Here is a 14,868-nt window from a genome sequence, read left to right as displayed (position 1 = left end):
CACAGGGTGTGATACATGAATGCAGTATAGTTTTTGCGCTGTCTTTCGTTTACTTTAATTAGACCCCAAGTTCATGAATTTCTAGATTAAGTTATCCTAAGAGCTTTCAAAGTGATCAGATCCAGTGACCTAGAGCTCGTGTAATGCCTCACTCCATTCTAGTGAAGAAAAAGCAGTTATACTTACAGACGAAAACCAAACACCACCACAAAGCAATGTTTGTACTATGAGGGCTATTTTGAAATGCATCGTGGCACGTAGCATTCCACCCAAGGGCCAAATGGAGATCTAGGCCATTACGAGTCAAGTATCTCCTCGAGTTACTTATTCATGTCTTAGCAGCAGAACAACAGTGTTTTCTGACCGGAAAAAAAATGCTGCCCCTTTTCCAAATGTAAATTCAACGTGGTGGTGTACCAAGTTCAGTGGTGCAAACCTTGAACCTACAAGCTCTACAAATGAGCATACATTATCGGTACAACACACAGTCGTACAAGAAATAGTCTAGCCTATTCAGTACGAAATGCAATGCCTTACTAGGCACAAATACCATTATTCACATTAGAACCGCGCAAAAGTTGGCATTGCTCGGTTTTCACTATGCTGAATTAAATACATTGGATTTACAGCATACACTATATTTCACTGGAAAATATGTTTTATATATATAAAATAAATATTATAGATAAAACATATATATTTTATATATTTTTTAATATATAAAAACAATTAGTACAAGGCTACATAGCTTAGACTTAGGTGCAGCATGTAGAAAAAAGTTTCAGCTTGCGTTTTTACATACCTCTTTTGATGTTCTACTCGCTGGCTCAGTTCGACTTCTAGAAGAAGAAAGAAAGATGATCAGAACTTAAAATAAAGCACTTGTAACCAACATAAAGCAGTGAAAACAGTTAATAAAACCTGAACATCAAAACATTGTGTACTGGTAGTCTTATGAATATGGAAATTTATTTCTGTACATAAAGTGCGCTCTCCTGGTACATTCGGTGCTACTGAAATAAAACCCAAAATCCCATTCCTTCTTTGTCCCCAATTACTCTAAGATACAGAATACAGCAGTGCAAGAAGAAGTCCTCAGATATTTTCTTTCTGCTCTCTAAGTACCAAAACTGTGAAGACTGTGCTACATTTTTCTGTTCTTGAATAGTCAGCCATCCAAATACGAAGGCACCTTCAGGCAATCTGTATAGCCCCACTATCACAAATAGGTACCAGATAGAGCACTTTGGTTTCTACACTCCCCTGACAAAACAAGAACAGTTGTCTGTAGAAAAGTGTTTCTTGGTGGAAGCCCCAGCACTGTGTTCAGGTACCTACCATACTTAGCCTAAAGTGACTACAAATAGCAGTAGAAACATCACCTGAAAGCAGTTCCTAGGATTTTCTGTGATCGAGGAGGCCTGTGTTAAAAAAATAAGAAAAAAAGTCTTGATTACCAGAACTTGCTTTAAGATCATCTTGAACATGCTACAATATTTTAGGAAACACTTATGACACACAAGCCCTTGCCGAGATTCCACATACTCATTGGTCTGTACCTGCACACTACTCATGAATCAAACATGCAACCGCCGATCTAGTTAACAAACAATTCATACCTCATCCAAAGCGTCCCACAAGCAGGGGCAACCCAAAGGCTGCTGTGCAGGTCCTGCACAAATAGAAAGGCTCATTCTTCCTGCCACTGCTACACCACCACCAGGCTCGCAAGTACAGCCACGTACCTCCTGAACATGAGGAAGTGCTTTAGATTACCGCACTGTGGTTTCTCCATCCACTTGCCTTGAGGAAGATACTACAAGGTGACTAACGCATTTCTGAAGGCCTCTCCACCGTGACACCAAGCGTTCATCATTCCCAAACACTAACGACTCTACCAGTTGTTTCCACAAGGTTTCCAGCTGAAGGAATAGAAAGCTAACCTGCCCAATCCATTTGCAACTTTAGGAGAGCAGCGGCGTTCATCCCTTATCCCCACGTGCAGGTATTTCTTGGATCTTTGATGCTAGTGGCACCTAGTCTCTCATTTTAGGGCAGCATGCCAACACCAGGAGAGGGTGCCATCCAACCAGAAATGGAGGCTATATTGACAAGACAGCACTAAGCATCCCCATCTAAATTAACCCCCCAAACAAGGCCATGCTTAGCAGCACAGTGCTGTGGCATCCAGAAACTCTTGGTAGTGCCTGGAAGCACTAATATGCCCAAAGCTTACAGGAGAGCCACATACATGCAGGGGGGTTTGCTTGCAGATGCTTCATGGGTACTAGGATGCTGCTGTACTGTTTGTTTGAGACACGCTGTAACTCGCCAGTACACTCTATTTATTGAGAACTAACATTAGAAAGACACGGCAAAACCACAAGTCAATAATATCTGCTAATGGTGGAGGAGAGGTCTATCTTGAAGAAGGCTGGAAAACATGACCATTCAAACCATGCTGATGCAGCTGATACAGAACTGGACTGTACGAATACATCGATGACAGCGATAATGCTGTAGTCAGGCTTACATTTGAGTATCTGCAATTGTAATCAGATTCTCTGTCCTCCATAAATCTGAGGAATACAGCAGTAATACCTGGAGCACAGAGAACAGCTTAGGGTGAAATCAGACTTAGAAAGGTAACTACCAACATTTAGGAATGTGCTCAACTGCTTTCTGAGCTTCAGGTTTGGAAAAGATCAACTGTTCCTTCACCGTCCTGGCACAAAAGGCAATACGCTTTAGGACGTTGCTCTTTTTCTCTTGCTCAACACAGGCATCGTCTTTAGGAAACTAATAGGAATCACTTAAGAATGAAACTTCTTGTTTGCACGGTTTGCCAGCTGGCCACTCTCAGTCTTTCCTCTGGAGACAGCATGCAGCCCCGCCACCCCCACCCCTCTGGGGTGTAAGAATACCCTGCCCCCCCGCCCCCAAACAAAGGAAGCAGTCAAACACTGAGACTCAGACTGCTGGTAGATGGGAACCAATTACCAGTTCACACTGCAATGTGTCTCTCCGTTTACTCTAAAAGCAATACAAGCAAAAGCATACAATAAGGGATCTCTCTGCTTAGAGGAAACAGGATGGAGAACTTGACTCTCAGAAAAACCAAGCCCAAGAACAAACTCAATTCAAACGTCTGAATGGAGTTTGAAAGCCACGTCCCAGCGGGCTGAAAAATCTAAGTCTGCTTTGGGACAGATACCTTCAAATCTGCCCTGTCACAACACAAGTTAACAGCAGCTTTAACAAGAAAGATACAACCGGAATGCCTCCGTAAACCAACAGCCACAAAGAAGGTGAACACACTGAAACCCCTCCCAAAGAACACAACGCGTTATGGCTACTTACCCAAGGTCTGTTTTGCCGGTAGCTTTAACTCCTCTAACAGGGACTCCCCTAACAGTTACCGATGAGTTCCCCGGAATCAGGGCATTGTCATCTGTGTATTCTGGAAACAACATCAATACAGAGAAAGCATCAGTCAGTTCGTAAGAGTGATATTAATATGTCATGACATAGCACTTCAGGGAATCCCTTTACAGATAGAAAAGCAACATTTTACACACAGCGTCATGCTTTTATCATGTCCACACACTCACGGCACCTTTCCAGAAATCTTCAGGTCTGATAGTCAAACACAAGCAGCAAAATCTTTTCCATTTTTTTGGAATCGTTTCAATGCCAACAGCAAAATGGTCTCTAAAGTCACTAAAGCAGAGTCTGCTACAACATGAGGTTCTTTCCTGATCTAACTTTCATTGCTTTTGCTCCTGTTAGCTTACAAAACCCTAGAACATGTCTCTATAATAGTGAGCACGGAAGAGGACACCCCCACCCTGCCTCCCACCTTTTCAAACACATCCCAACCATCCATTTTGCCTCCCCACCATCTTCAAAAAGAGTCCACCATCTCTTTTTTTTCCCCCCCAGTGATGTTTAAAATCCTGTTTACTTTCAGCTTCTATTAGCATTGCTTCTATTACGAGATTTCTGTGATCACGCGGCCCGGAAAAATCTGAACAAGTTGGCCATCTTCACTCAAGGTTCACTGAAGGGTCTTTCCAAGATCATGTCAACATTTAGTCAGGACTCCTGCACCAAGTTATAAAACCCACGACCGTATCTCCACAGGGAAGATCTCCAAGAACCCCCTTTAGGCAGAACATCCTGGCCGAGTTCTTTCCTTCATCTTCTGAAGGTGACTTTAGGCACGCAGATGCTGTTCAACAAAAACGGAAATTCACGGTTATGTATAAAACCCCAAAATCTGGCATACACGTGTATGACACTGAAATGTATTCCTTAGCTTTGCTCTGACAACCACTGGGGGATTTTTGCATTTCCACAGGGAAGACACCCTTACAGAAGTTCCAGTAAGTATCTGTGTCACCACCTGTGCATCTGCCTCTACCTGCATGTCTATCTCTACCGCCGTATGACACGCGACCCCGTAACACCCCCAAGACCCCTAACACCGTGCTGTTAAGTCTCCTCACAGATACTCTCCTGAACATACTTTACCTATCTGTAGGTAAACAGCGTGTTTAGGTCCAACCACTGGAAAGGCTGGGGCCAAAGTTACAGTTACCACAGCAGGCATGTCATTCTGTTTAAGTTTTAATACAACAAACAGGAAGAGGGAAAAAACCTATGAGTACACATTGTAAAGAAAAGACTGTTGTGAGAATGTCACAGAACCACAGGAAAAAAGAAAAAAAAAACCCAACCGATAAAATTTGAATGTTTAAGGAATGGAAACAGTTTCCAAGTCTTTTTATTTCTGTCATATCCCAAAGTCTTTAATCACATGCAAGCTTTGCCAGACGGTAGATTACCAAACTGAAACAGCACACTAAGTAATACGAAACCATTACCGTCTCTGAGAATCAAGCACCATTTCTGAGATTCAAAAGAACTTAGGGCTTCTCGAAGAACATTTTTAGGTATATTCACCATAACTGATCTGCCATAAAACTTCAGTATTGCCCTGACACCGTTTAAACACGCAGTACCAGGAAAAAAATGCACCGTTTGAAAGAAAAGAAGAAATGATGCCCAATAGCATCTGAATGAAAATGTCTTTGGTGTAGAAAAGAAGCTGTATTGGCAAGAAATGCCAAGTATACTTTAGACAGAACGCTCGTCTACAAGATGGCTTTCCAGGGTCTGCATAGATTCTCACTCACAGATACACTCTTGATCCCAAACGTTGCTACTGAGCAGTTTCTGCAGCAGCCAAGCACCACTTTTCCAATGCGGTGGAGTAAAAGTGGCTGAAGACAAATTTCAGTCACCAAACCCACTTTTTTCCCCTTCAAATTAGCCATCCACTCCTTTTCTATCACGTTCAGCCTTCTCTGCCGGCTTTCAAAGAAATCTGGCAGGTTTGTGATGACAAGGCATTGTCCCACATTCCCTTATCGTTTTACCTAGAAGGGTTCCCAGAAACCAAACCTCTTCCACGCGCGGTGTCGCACACGGACCCCGTACGCTGCTGTGCCTGGCTGCGCACACAGCCCTGACGGCAGCTGCCAGCGCACAACCACGGAAGAGCAGCTCTGAGGCCCCAGCACAAGTCACCGCTGCCGGCCGCGGCCCAACCGCCTCACTGGGCGCCTGCGCCACCGCCAGCCGGCCGGTCCCCGCATCCCGCGCCCGCCGCCCCCACGCACCTTCCATGGTCTGGGCGCTGGTGACCTGCAGGTCGCAGCGGGTCGCCTTCAGCCTCTCGCGGCCCATGATCTGGCGCCTGAGGTCCTGTCACCGCCAGGCTTTCAATACCTGCTCTCCCCTCCTGTCACCCCCCAGGCTGTCCCCAACAGCTGTCCTCTCCTGTACCCCCCAGGCCTGTCCCCACCTACTGTCCCCTCCTGTCACCCTCCAGGCTGCCTTTGCTTGCTGTCCCCTCCTGTCACCCCCGGGCTGTCACTACCTGGTGACATAAGCTACATAAGTTAAAAAAGAAAATAAGAAAAAAAAAAAAACAAAACGAAAACCTGCCTAGGTGAACACCAAAACACCCGTGACTTTCTCAGACTCTTCACTACCCCACATGTGAGTCAAGGGACAGGGTCTCCTAAAGGCTCTTTTGCCGGGCACTTCCTGAAGACACCCCCATCCCCCACCCCCCACCCCACCCTGCTTTTCTACAAGTGCACAAAGAGGTGAAGAAGAGTTTCATGTCTAAGTTAAAGGAGGCAGTTTCTGAAATTAGCTTAGGTGAAAAAACCAAGGTGGTGTATTCATGGATTTTGTCCTCTGCAGAGCCATGAAGAAAACATGAAACGCACTCCCCAAAGGCAAAGGAGCAAACTGAGGGAGAGCAGCTCATTGGCACCTTTCAGAGCTTCAACAGTCTGGAGAAACGGGAAAAAAACCCATACAAAGATAAAGAGCAGCCAAGATGCACTTTTATAAAATGCACATTGGGGCCTGTTCCAGATCTCCGAATGACTTTCAATGTTGCTTTGCATGACTATTAGACCAAGGCCTAAAGTGGCGTGATAGCTTCTGCTTGCCGGGGCATGGTAAGATCACTCAAACGAGCGACAAGGTAACAAGTAAACACCAAAGGCAACAGCGGAGCTTACCGTCTCCCTCCACTGGCGACCAGCTGTGCAGTAAACCAGCTTAACCAGCCTCCCTAAGGATGGCTCTAAAGTTGCTGAAAAGGAAAAAAAGAAGGTAAGTTCTTAGCCTGGAATGTAAAGGCACCATCTTGGCTCCCAGGCAGGTGGCACTGATGGCCCAGCAGGGTCATGTCCCCACGTTCCAGGAAAGATAAAAAAAGTGCAGGACATGTTTGTGGGGTGGGTTTGATGCATCCTTTCCGTTTGCTGAAAGCCTGAGGAAGGATGTATTCCACGGTAGGACCGGTGGCACTTTAGACCTGAGGTTAAAAAAGTGCTGCACATCAGTGACACTCCCCAAGCTGCTTTCACCACCAAAGAGAAAAAGATTTGCTCTCTCCAGTATGGTGGGAATGATACCATAAAGTCGGTCAGGGAGAAAAACCCTCTAAGCCTTGCTTGCAAGTTTCAGAAGGCCGGCATTCTTTATGGCAGTGCTGGGAGCACGGGGGAATGTTTCCTCTGAGCGTGCTCACCCAGTTCCTCGAGGGTACGCACTACGGACAGCAGAGCACTTGCACACTCATAGCGCATTACACACGCATTTTCAGTCAGGCACGGGATGGGTTACAAGTTGCTTGCTTTAATGCAAACGAGCACACACCCTCAGACAGCACTGCTGAGCTTTTTTACTAGCTCCCCGTGCTCCCCAAGCGGGGCCTTGCCCTCTCTCGGGGGGCTATCTGAGTCAGAGGTCACGATCTCCCCCCACAACAATTACCTTTGTCCGACTTCCAACCAACATTCTGCGGATCGCAGCACTCTATCGGCTTGTCTCCTCCTGCGACCACAACGTCCTCACCCGGAGGCTCTTTCTGCATCACCGAAGAGAACGCAGATCTTTTCCCCATCCATTCTTTCTTCCCCATCCTTCCCGAGGCTGACTCCCTGGATGAGAGGTCCCTTAATTCGTCACTTCTAACAGCTTTAGAGAGTCAGCTTGGCCTAACCTTTGTGCGCAGGTGTGTTTAACGTAGAGCTACACACCAAATCAGAGCGTGGCAACTGGGGAGCTCAGACATCTCGTCCCTTTGCCGAGCCAGCAGCCTTCCCTTAACAGAATCCCTGGACATAAACGTATATACAGTGGAATCTAAACAGTGGCATCAAACGTCCCGCCAGACACCACATCCGTCCCCAAAATCCTTCCCCCCAAACAACCCTGAAAGACTTCCCTTGACACCCTCCTCCATCCTGGCTGTTCCTGAAATCATCCCCCACCTCCACCTCCCCGTCCTGGCCCTAAAACCTGTTCCCCCAGACCCTGGTGCAGCCCTCCCCCACCCTCGGTCCGTCCCTAAAATCCTTCCCCCAGCTCCCCGGTCCTTCCCTAAAGGCCTTCATCAAACCTCCCGTCCGTCCCTAAAACCCTTCCCCCAGGCTCCCCACTCTGTTCTCTAAATAACACACACACCCTCCACCCCCTCACCACCCCCCCCACCACCCCCACCCCCATACCCAGGTTTACCAATACACACACACCCTCCTCCTCAAACCTCCCCCACCCCCCATACACCCACTCCCACAAACACACATCCTTGCCCCACCCCCCACCCCCACACACCCCGCTCCATCCCTAAACACCTTCATCCATTCCCACCCGTCCCTCCCTAAACCCCTTCCCCCCGCCCCCTCCCCTGCTCCCGTCCCTCTGTCCCTGGCATGGCCCAACTGCCCAGCACCACCAGACCACTCTGGCCCAAACACCATAAGGCAATGGTTCCCACCTGACAATAGCAAGTCGAGGAACATTTTTTTTTTCCTAAATAGAGAGAGTTTTACTTCGTATGCTGCCGACTACGCCGAATTATGTTTTGCTGGCTGACTGGATACACAGCAAAGCTGAACTCCACATCAAATATAATCAAATCTATCAAGTATATCAAATAATGGAATATATCAAACGCAGTTTCTTATATTGCAATAAAAGAAAATAGCATGCAATATGATAAAAGGAACCAGTGGCAGTTACTGTGAGCGATATGATAAAAGAGCAATAGGAGCGAAGCATCCATTTGTTATCCCAAAGTGTTAACGTGACTAAGGAAAGGAGACATCACCAATTCCCACCCCAACAACACCCAGGCCCACCCTTCGGCTGGGAGCCCCCTTGCAGCCAGTGCCAGGAGTCTCTCGGGAACTGGGAAATTCCCCTGGAGAAGGTTCCAGGAAGGAATTCTCTCGCTGCTTCCCACCGTGCATGGTAGCCATGTGAGGCACAGCACAAGAGTTCTGCTCCCTGCTTTCTCTGGTGAGAAAATTGACACAGCACTTTTGAACTCACACAGAACCAAAAAACATGGCCTGGGAAAGTGCAGGGCTGCTCTCCTGGAGAGGGTTCCAGAAGGAATTTTATTGCTACCTCTCACCATTTCCTTGCAGCCACGTTAGGCACAGTAGAGAAGTTGTGCACCCTGCTCTCTGTGGGGAGAAACTGGACACCTTTACACCGGCAATAATGCACAGCCCAAATAACTCACCTTGACAAAGTGCAGGGCTGCTCCCCTGGAGAAGGTGGCAGGAAGGAATTCTCTTGCTGCTTCTCATTCTGCCATGGCAGCCGTGTAAGGCACAGCACAAAAGTTCTGCTCCCTGCTTTCCGTGGTGAGCAAAATTAATCCTTCAGCGTTGCAGTCATTAAGAGCCCAAAAAAGTCACTTTGGGAAAGTAAAGCACTCCTCCCATAAAGAAGGTACCAGGAAAAAATTCTCTTGTTGTTCTCACCCTGCCCTGGAAGCCATGTGAGGAAGAGCACCAAACTTCTTCTCCCTGCTTTCTGTGCTGAGAACATTGACACAAACCTTGTGCACTCATGCAGAGCGAAAAGAAAAAGTATCTCTTAAGAAAGTGCAGCACAGCTCCCCTGGAGAAGGTTCCAGAAACGAATTCTCTTGCTGCTTCTCACCCTGCCCTGGCACCCATGTGAGGCACAGCACAAAAGTGCTGCTTCCAGCTTCCTGTGGTGAGAAAATTGACCAAAACCTTGTGCACTCATGCTGAACCAGAGCTCACTTTGTGAAAGTGCAGCACTATTCCCCTGGAGAAGGTGCCAGGCAGGAATTCTCTTGCTGTTTCTCACTCTGTCCTTGCAGCCATGTGAGGCACAGCACAAATGTGCTGCTCCCTAGTAGCTGTGTTCTGAAAATTAACCCCTCACATTTGCAATCGCATAGAGCCAAAAAACCCCTCACCTTGACAAGTGCAGCACTGCTCCCCTGGAGAAGGTTCCAGGAAGAAACTCACTTGCTGTTTCTCACCATGCCCTGGCAGCCATGTGAGGCACAGCACAAAAGTGCTGCTCCCTGCTTTCTAAAGTTGGCAAAATTGACCGTTTATAGTTCTACTCATGCAGAGACAGGACTTTCTTATTCAAAAGCAAAACCCAAAAAGCCACGTAGCCGTGGGAAACCCTTTATCCTTCCGTGTGGCTGGTGACTTCCCATGGCTCTTCCGCAAGGCAGGAGAAACAACCATGAATTTGGAAGCCCACGTAAATTCAAGTACACTTAGTCCTCTGACAGTCACTGCTTATGGGCCAGCAGTCCTCTCACCCCTCCACAGATCTGCCTCTTAGTCCTCTAGCAGTCATCCTCCATGGAGGGACCACAAGTCCTCCATACCTACCTACCAACTCACCAGAAATGAGTCAGACCACGCCAGAAGTGACACTGCCTGACCTGCAGGAGATACATTAGGCCTGTAACGATGGTTTCAAGACAGAAAAAAACCACCACCATCCACCAGCACAGCAGAAAAACAACCAGAAGAAACATCATACACAAACCAAAGGCCCCCATCCAAACCCCACAAAGGCGAAATAGCTGAAAAAAGGCACTCTCCACAAAAAAAAAACAACCACACAGAACACATGATAAAAATGCCATAACCCCAGGAACACAGGGCCAACAAACACAGGTTCTGTCCATAACAATAACACACTTTGACACTAACTCGCCTGGCCTCTGGCATACCATAACCTTGTTGCCCCCAAACCCCAGCACATTGTAGCCCTAAGGCAACACAAAATGGAACGCAAAGTCCCTGAAGATCTCCACCAGGGCAAAGGCAAAGCACAGAGCCACACGGGAGGGTGGGGTTGGAAGGGACCCATGGAGGTCCTCTGGGCAAAGCCCTCTGCTCCAGCACGCTCACCTCGAGCAGGTCGCAGAGAACTGTGTGCCCTTGGCCTTTGAAGATCTCCAAGGACAGAGGCTGCACAACCTCCTTGGACAACCTCTGCCAGCATTTGACCGCTCTGAGGGGGAAAATTTGCCATTTCTCTCTCTCCTTTCACTGTACCACATTCCAGAACAGCCATGACATTACAAGCTCAGGCTTGAAAGCCAGTGCTGTGGCTGGCCTGAAATTCTGTCCCCCTATTTTTCATCCACTGGTAGCTAAAGGAGGACAAAGAAGGATTTCTTTCAAAGGAGAACTTCTCTTTTCCTCTGTCCTACTTCTCTGCCAGTGATCTGGATTCTGAGTGCTGTGCCACTGTCCTAATGGCTGGGAGAGGGATACTTCTTGTAGGACAGGGAGGAGGTGACAGTGGAGATCATCAGGCTGGGGAAGCTGAAGGAAAACGCAAGCAACTGGAGTTGCCTGGAGCAAGAGTGGCCAGCTTCAGAGCTAGGTCACCTCGTGTCCTCAGCTCCCATGCAGGAGCTGAACCACACACATGGACTGCAAAGCAGTGTGGCCCATAGAAAAAAACCTGCTTTTGGCTCGGGATCGCCCAGGGGCATTTAACTGCAATTCCTCCCTTGTCAGTAGGAAGGAAACATGCCCTGCAAGCACACACTGAGGCATGACACCTTGACTGGGGCTAAAGGGTACCTCAGGAGACCTGCATGGGACCCCCCAGCACCTGGATTGCTGGCTGGAGGATGGGTAGCCCTGCAGGCTCCATACATTGGACCAACGGGCACCTTCCCTTGTCACACAGAGCATCCTCTCGGATGCTCTGCACAGTTTCTGGTAGATCTCTGGAGAAGAGCTTCTCCGCAGCCCTCTCCCGTGGGCTTGCTCACCCCCGGAGCCCTTCCCAAGCACAGCCCAGCAGGTGGATGCAACCGGCGTTGCAGGGAAGAACAAGCAGCAGGCACCACAGTCAGCACTGTGGGAAAGCTGGGACCCCAGACACCCACTCAGGCTCCCCAATCCCAGCCTGGCCCACAAGAGTGCCTTTATATCCCTTTCCCAGAAGTGCTGAATTCCCCTTCCAGCATTAGCCACTGGACCCACGCTGCTTCTTGCTGCGGTGTACAACAGCCAACAGAGAACTTGCCACATGTCTCTGATTTCCTGCATTTTTCCTGAAAAGGGCGGGTGTGTAACTCTCTGAATGGCTTCTATTTGAAGCAAGGCATTGCTTAGGGTCAACAGTGAAACGAGACACGGGCCATCAAAAGCTGACTACTTTTCCCCTTCTTTGCCATGGTCATGGCCTACCCCACAGACTCGCCCCTGGCCGTGTTGGCCACCGGCCGGGTGAAGGTCATGGCTAACAGGGCAGGGGCTCCTGGGTGCTGCTCATCCAGCCCTGATTGCCAAGGGTGAAGCCTTAACACCCAGGTGGGATAAGGCCTTCCCAAGCAAGGGTGGTGCTCCAGGGGCACCACAATTCCTGCTGAAGCTCACCACACATTTCATTTACCTGTGGCGCCTGGCAGGACACGAGCGGCTCTTGACTGCTGCTAGTCCCCCCGTCTTTTGGTAAAAATGGAAGTTTTTCCTCACGGTGGGCCTGCTCCAATTCCAGCGCCTTGGGGCCTGAGGCCTAGCACGGCCTGGTTGCCAGAGGCCTTCCAACTGCTAGGCCGGCCTCCACCAAGAGGAGTCTGCCTCAGGCCACAACGGCCATCTCTAGGAAAAACAGCTTCTTTTATCGACCAGGACCCTGTCAAAACCCCAGGTGAAAGCGCTGGCCGCAGGCGCAGGGAGGTGGCCCTCGCCCCCTGCCCTGTCCTGCTCGGGGCTCCCCCGGGCGGGGCAGGCCCGGCCATACTGGAGAGGGCCCCGGCCCCGCCCCCCCAGGCCCCGCCCACTTTCCGTTGGGCTCAGACCGTTGGTCACTGGGAGCCCACGGCCACCACAGGCAGCAGGGCAGAGCTGTGCTGGCACGCAGCGGCGCTGGCAGGAGGCAGCCTCTGGCCCAGGAGCGCTGCCACAGCACCAGCACCCCGCTCCCCAGCCTCCCCGTCGCCGGCTGGGCCCCCTCCTCGGTGCACGGCCAGGGCCCTCCTCTCCCGGGCAGGATGGGCCAGGCCTGCTGCTGCTGCGGCTCCAGGTGGGCTCCCCCCGGGCTCGGGGACACGCGGGCACAGCTGGGCCACGCAGCACTGGCGTTGCTCATGCCCGCCGCACTCTGCTCTGCAGGGAGGCTCTCAGCGATGCTGAACCGGTGCTGAGTGCGGACGTGCGGCTGACCCGGGGCCGCAAGAGGAGCGAGAGGCGCCTTCTGCTCCTCCACGAGGAACTGGTGGTCGCCAAGTTGCGGTAAGACCCTCAGAGCCCAGGTCCTTGCCCCCAGCCCCGGCCCAGGGACACCCTGGCACCAGCCCCAGGCCCCGGCCCCTCGGTGCTGGAGGCACCCATGTCCGTCCCAAGGGCAGGTGGGGGACAGGGCTCTGCGCGTGGGGACCCAGCCCAAGGAGCCCCCCTCCAGCTCAGTGCCCGCCTCTGCTCTCTGCAGACATGGCACCAGCCTGCGCCCACAGCTCTGCCTGGCCCTGGACCAGCTGTGGGTGCTCAGCAGCGGGAAGGAGGCTGCGGGGCAGGATGGACAGGAGGAGGAGAAGCAAGGCACCGATGAGGACAGCACCTCTGTCATCCTCGCCTGGCCCACCGGCTCCTGCATTGCCACTTTTGGGTGAGTCGTGGTCGGGCAGGAGAGCTTCCCAGCCGTGCCCACACCATCCTGTGAATACTGGCCTCTGCCTTGCGTGCAGAGCTGGGCAGGGAGCAGGCAGCTCGGTGGCAGGGAGGGAGGGACGGGGGATGTTTCCCCATCCTGCATCCCCTGGTCACCTTTTGGTCCCCAGAAGGGAAGGGCAAATACAGCTGCTCGGGCAGGACAGAGCGACCCAGGGCTTGGACAGCGCCTCTGTCCTGCCCCACAGAGCAGGGCTGTGCAGGCACCCACCTTTGCCCAGGGCTGGGGGCAGCAGGGCCTGACGCTGTCTTCCCTCTCTTTCTGCAGCTCCCAGGCACTGAAGGAGCTGTGGGTGGCCACGCTGCTGGGGTAAGCCGGGGGGGTGCTCCAGGAGAAGCTGGGCCCACGGGGGAACACAGCCCCCAGCTGGGGAAGGTGCCCCCGTGGCTGCGAGCAGCTCTCGGGCGCAGCTGCCTGACGAGAGACAAGAGACAGCTTGGGGCTCACCCAGCTCTCTCCCTCTCCCTTCCCGGTGCACAGGACACCAGAAAGACGCACGGGAGCCCGCGTCACCCTCCTAACATCCATCAAGCTCCTGGAGAAGGAGCTGAGCCGCCGCCACGCCGTGAGTGTCTCTCTGCTCTGGGCCCTGTCCCCGAGCACTGCTCCTGCAGCCGAGCAGCAGACCCATGGCTGCTCACCTTCTTCCCCTCCTTCTCTCCCGCCCAGTGGAGGACAGTGCGCGCCAGGAGCCTGGAGAGGCTGATGGAGGCACAGGCAGAGGTGAGAATGGCTGCCTTTCACCCATCTCTGGCTGTGCTGGGATGTGCAGCGAGTGGGGTGACCATGTGCAGGAGGGCGGGGGTTCCCACAGTACCGCTCCGCAGCAGAGGGGGTTGGGGAGACACCAGGAACGCTGGTACGTACTGGCTGGCTGGCGGAGCTGGGACGAAACCTGCCGCACGGGGCAGAGAGCCTGGGAGGACAGAGGGTCCCAGCTCTGCCATGCTCAGGCTGCTGGCTCCGGGGGGCAGCTCGCCGCTGGCCCTTTCTGCTGCGGGGCTGCTCTCCAAGCGCAGCCTCATTCTTGGTTCTTGCAGGCTCATCCCAAGCAAGGGCCTGCGACGGCCCCATCTGCGAACGCAGGGGGACTTTGCCACGAGCCAGGTGAGTTTGGGAAAGAAAGGCAACCTCCTGCAATGGATTGAACTGTGCTCACTTGTCCCCTGAGTGTCGCCATGCAGGTTGGGCACCGCACGGGAGGACAACACCTGGACTGGCAAGGACACCTGCTGGAGAGCGGCCGCTGCATGAGCTTCTGCAGGACACAGAGCCTCTGTGGCTGCCCACAGC

The 14,868-nt window shown here is 51.5% G+C and overlaps 1 protein-coding gene across 1 annotated transcript; it reads right to left on the bottom strand.

The window, feature by feature from the left end:
* Positions 1–781: 781 nt before the first annotated feature.
* LOC121082317 (E3 ubiquitin-protein ligase RBBP6-like) lies at positions 782–7,462 on the bottom strand. The gene is made up of 5 exons (XM_040581665.1): positions 7,363–7,462; positions 6,603–6,676; positions 5,685–5,769; positions 3,361–3,460; positions 782–839 (listed from the first exon to the last, which is right to left on the bottom strand). The coding sequence occupies exons 1-5, from the start codon at positions 7,460–7,462 to the stop codon at positions 782–784; spliced, it is 417 nt and encodes a 138-aa protein (XP_040437599.1).
* Positions 7,463–14,868: the final 7,406 nt, after the last annotated feature.

This window comes from Falco naumanni, unplaced genomic scaffold (genome assembly GCF_017639655.2).
Source record: "Falco naumanni isolate bFalNau1 unplaced genomic scaffold, bFalNau1.pat scaffold_69_arrow_pat_ctg1, whole genome shotgun sequence".
NCBI lineage: Eukaryota > Metazoa > Chordata > Aves > Falconiformes > Falconidae > Falco > Falco naumanni.
This window is presented reverse-complemented; position numbering and strand designations above follow the sequence as displayed.

Coding starts and splice junctions, on each gene's coding strand:
- LOC121082317 (XM_040581665.1), bottom strand. CDS start 7,462: ATGCAGAAAGAGCCTCCGGGTGAGGACGTTGTGGTCGCAGGAGGAGAC. Junction 6,677..7,362: donor TGGTTGGAAGTCGGACAAAG/GTAATTGTTGTG, acceptor TTTCCTTTTCAG/CAACTTTAGAGCCATCCTTA. Junction 3,461..5,684: donor CAGCGCCCAGACCATGGAAG/GTGCGTGGGGGC, acceptor TGTTGTTTCCAG/AATACACAGATGACAATGCC.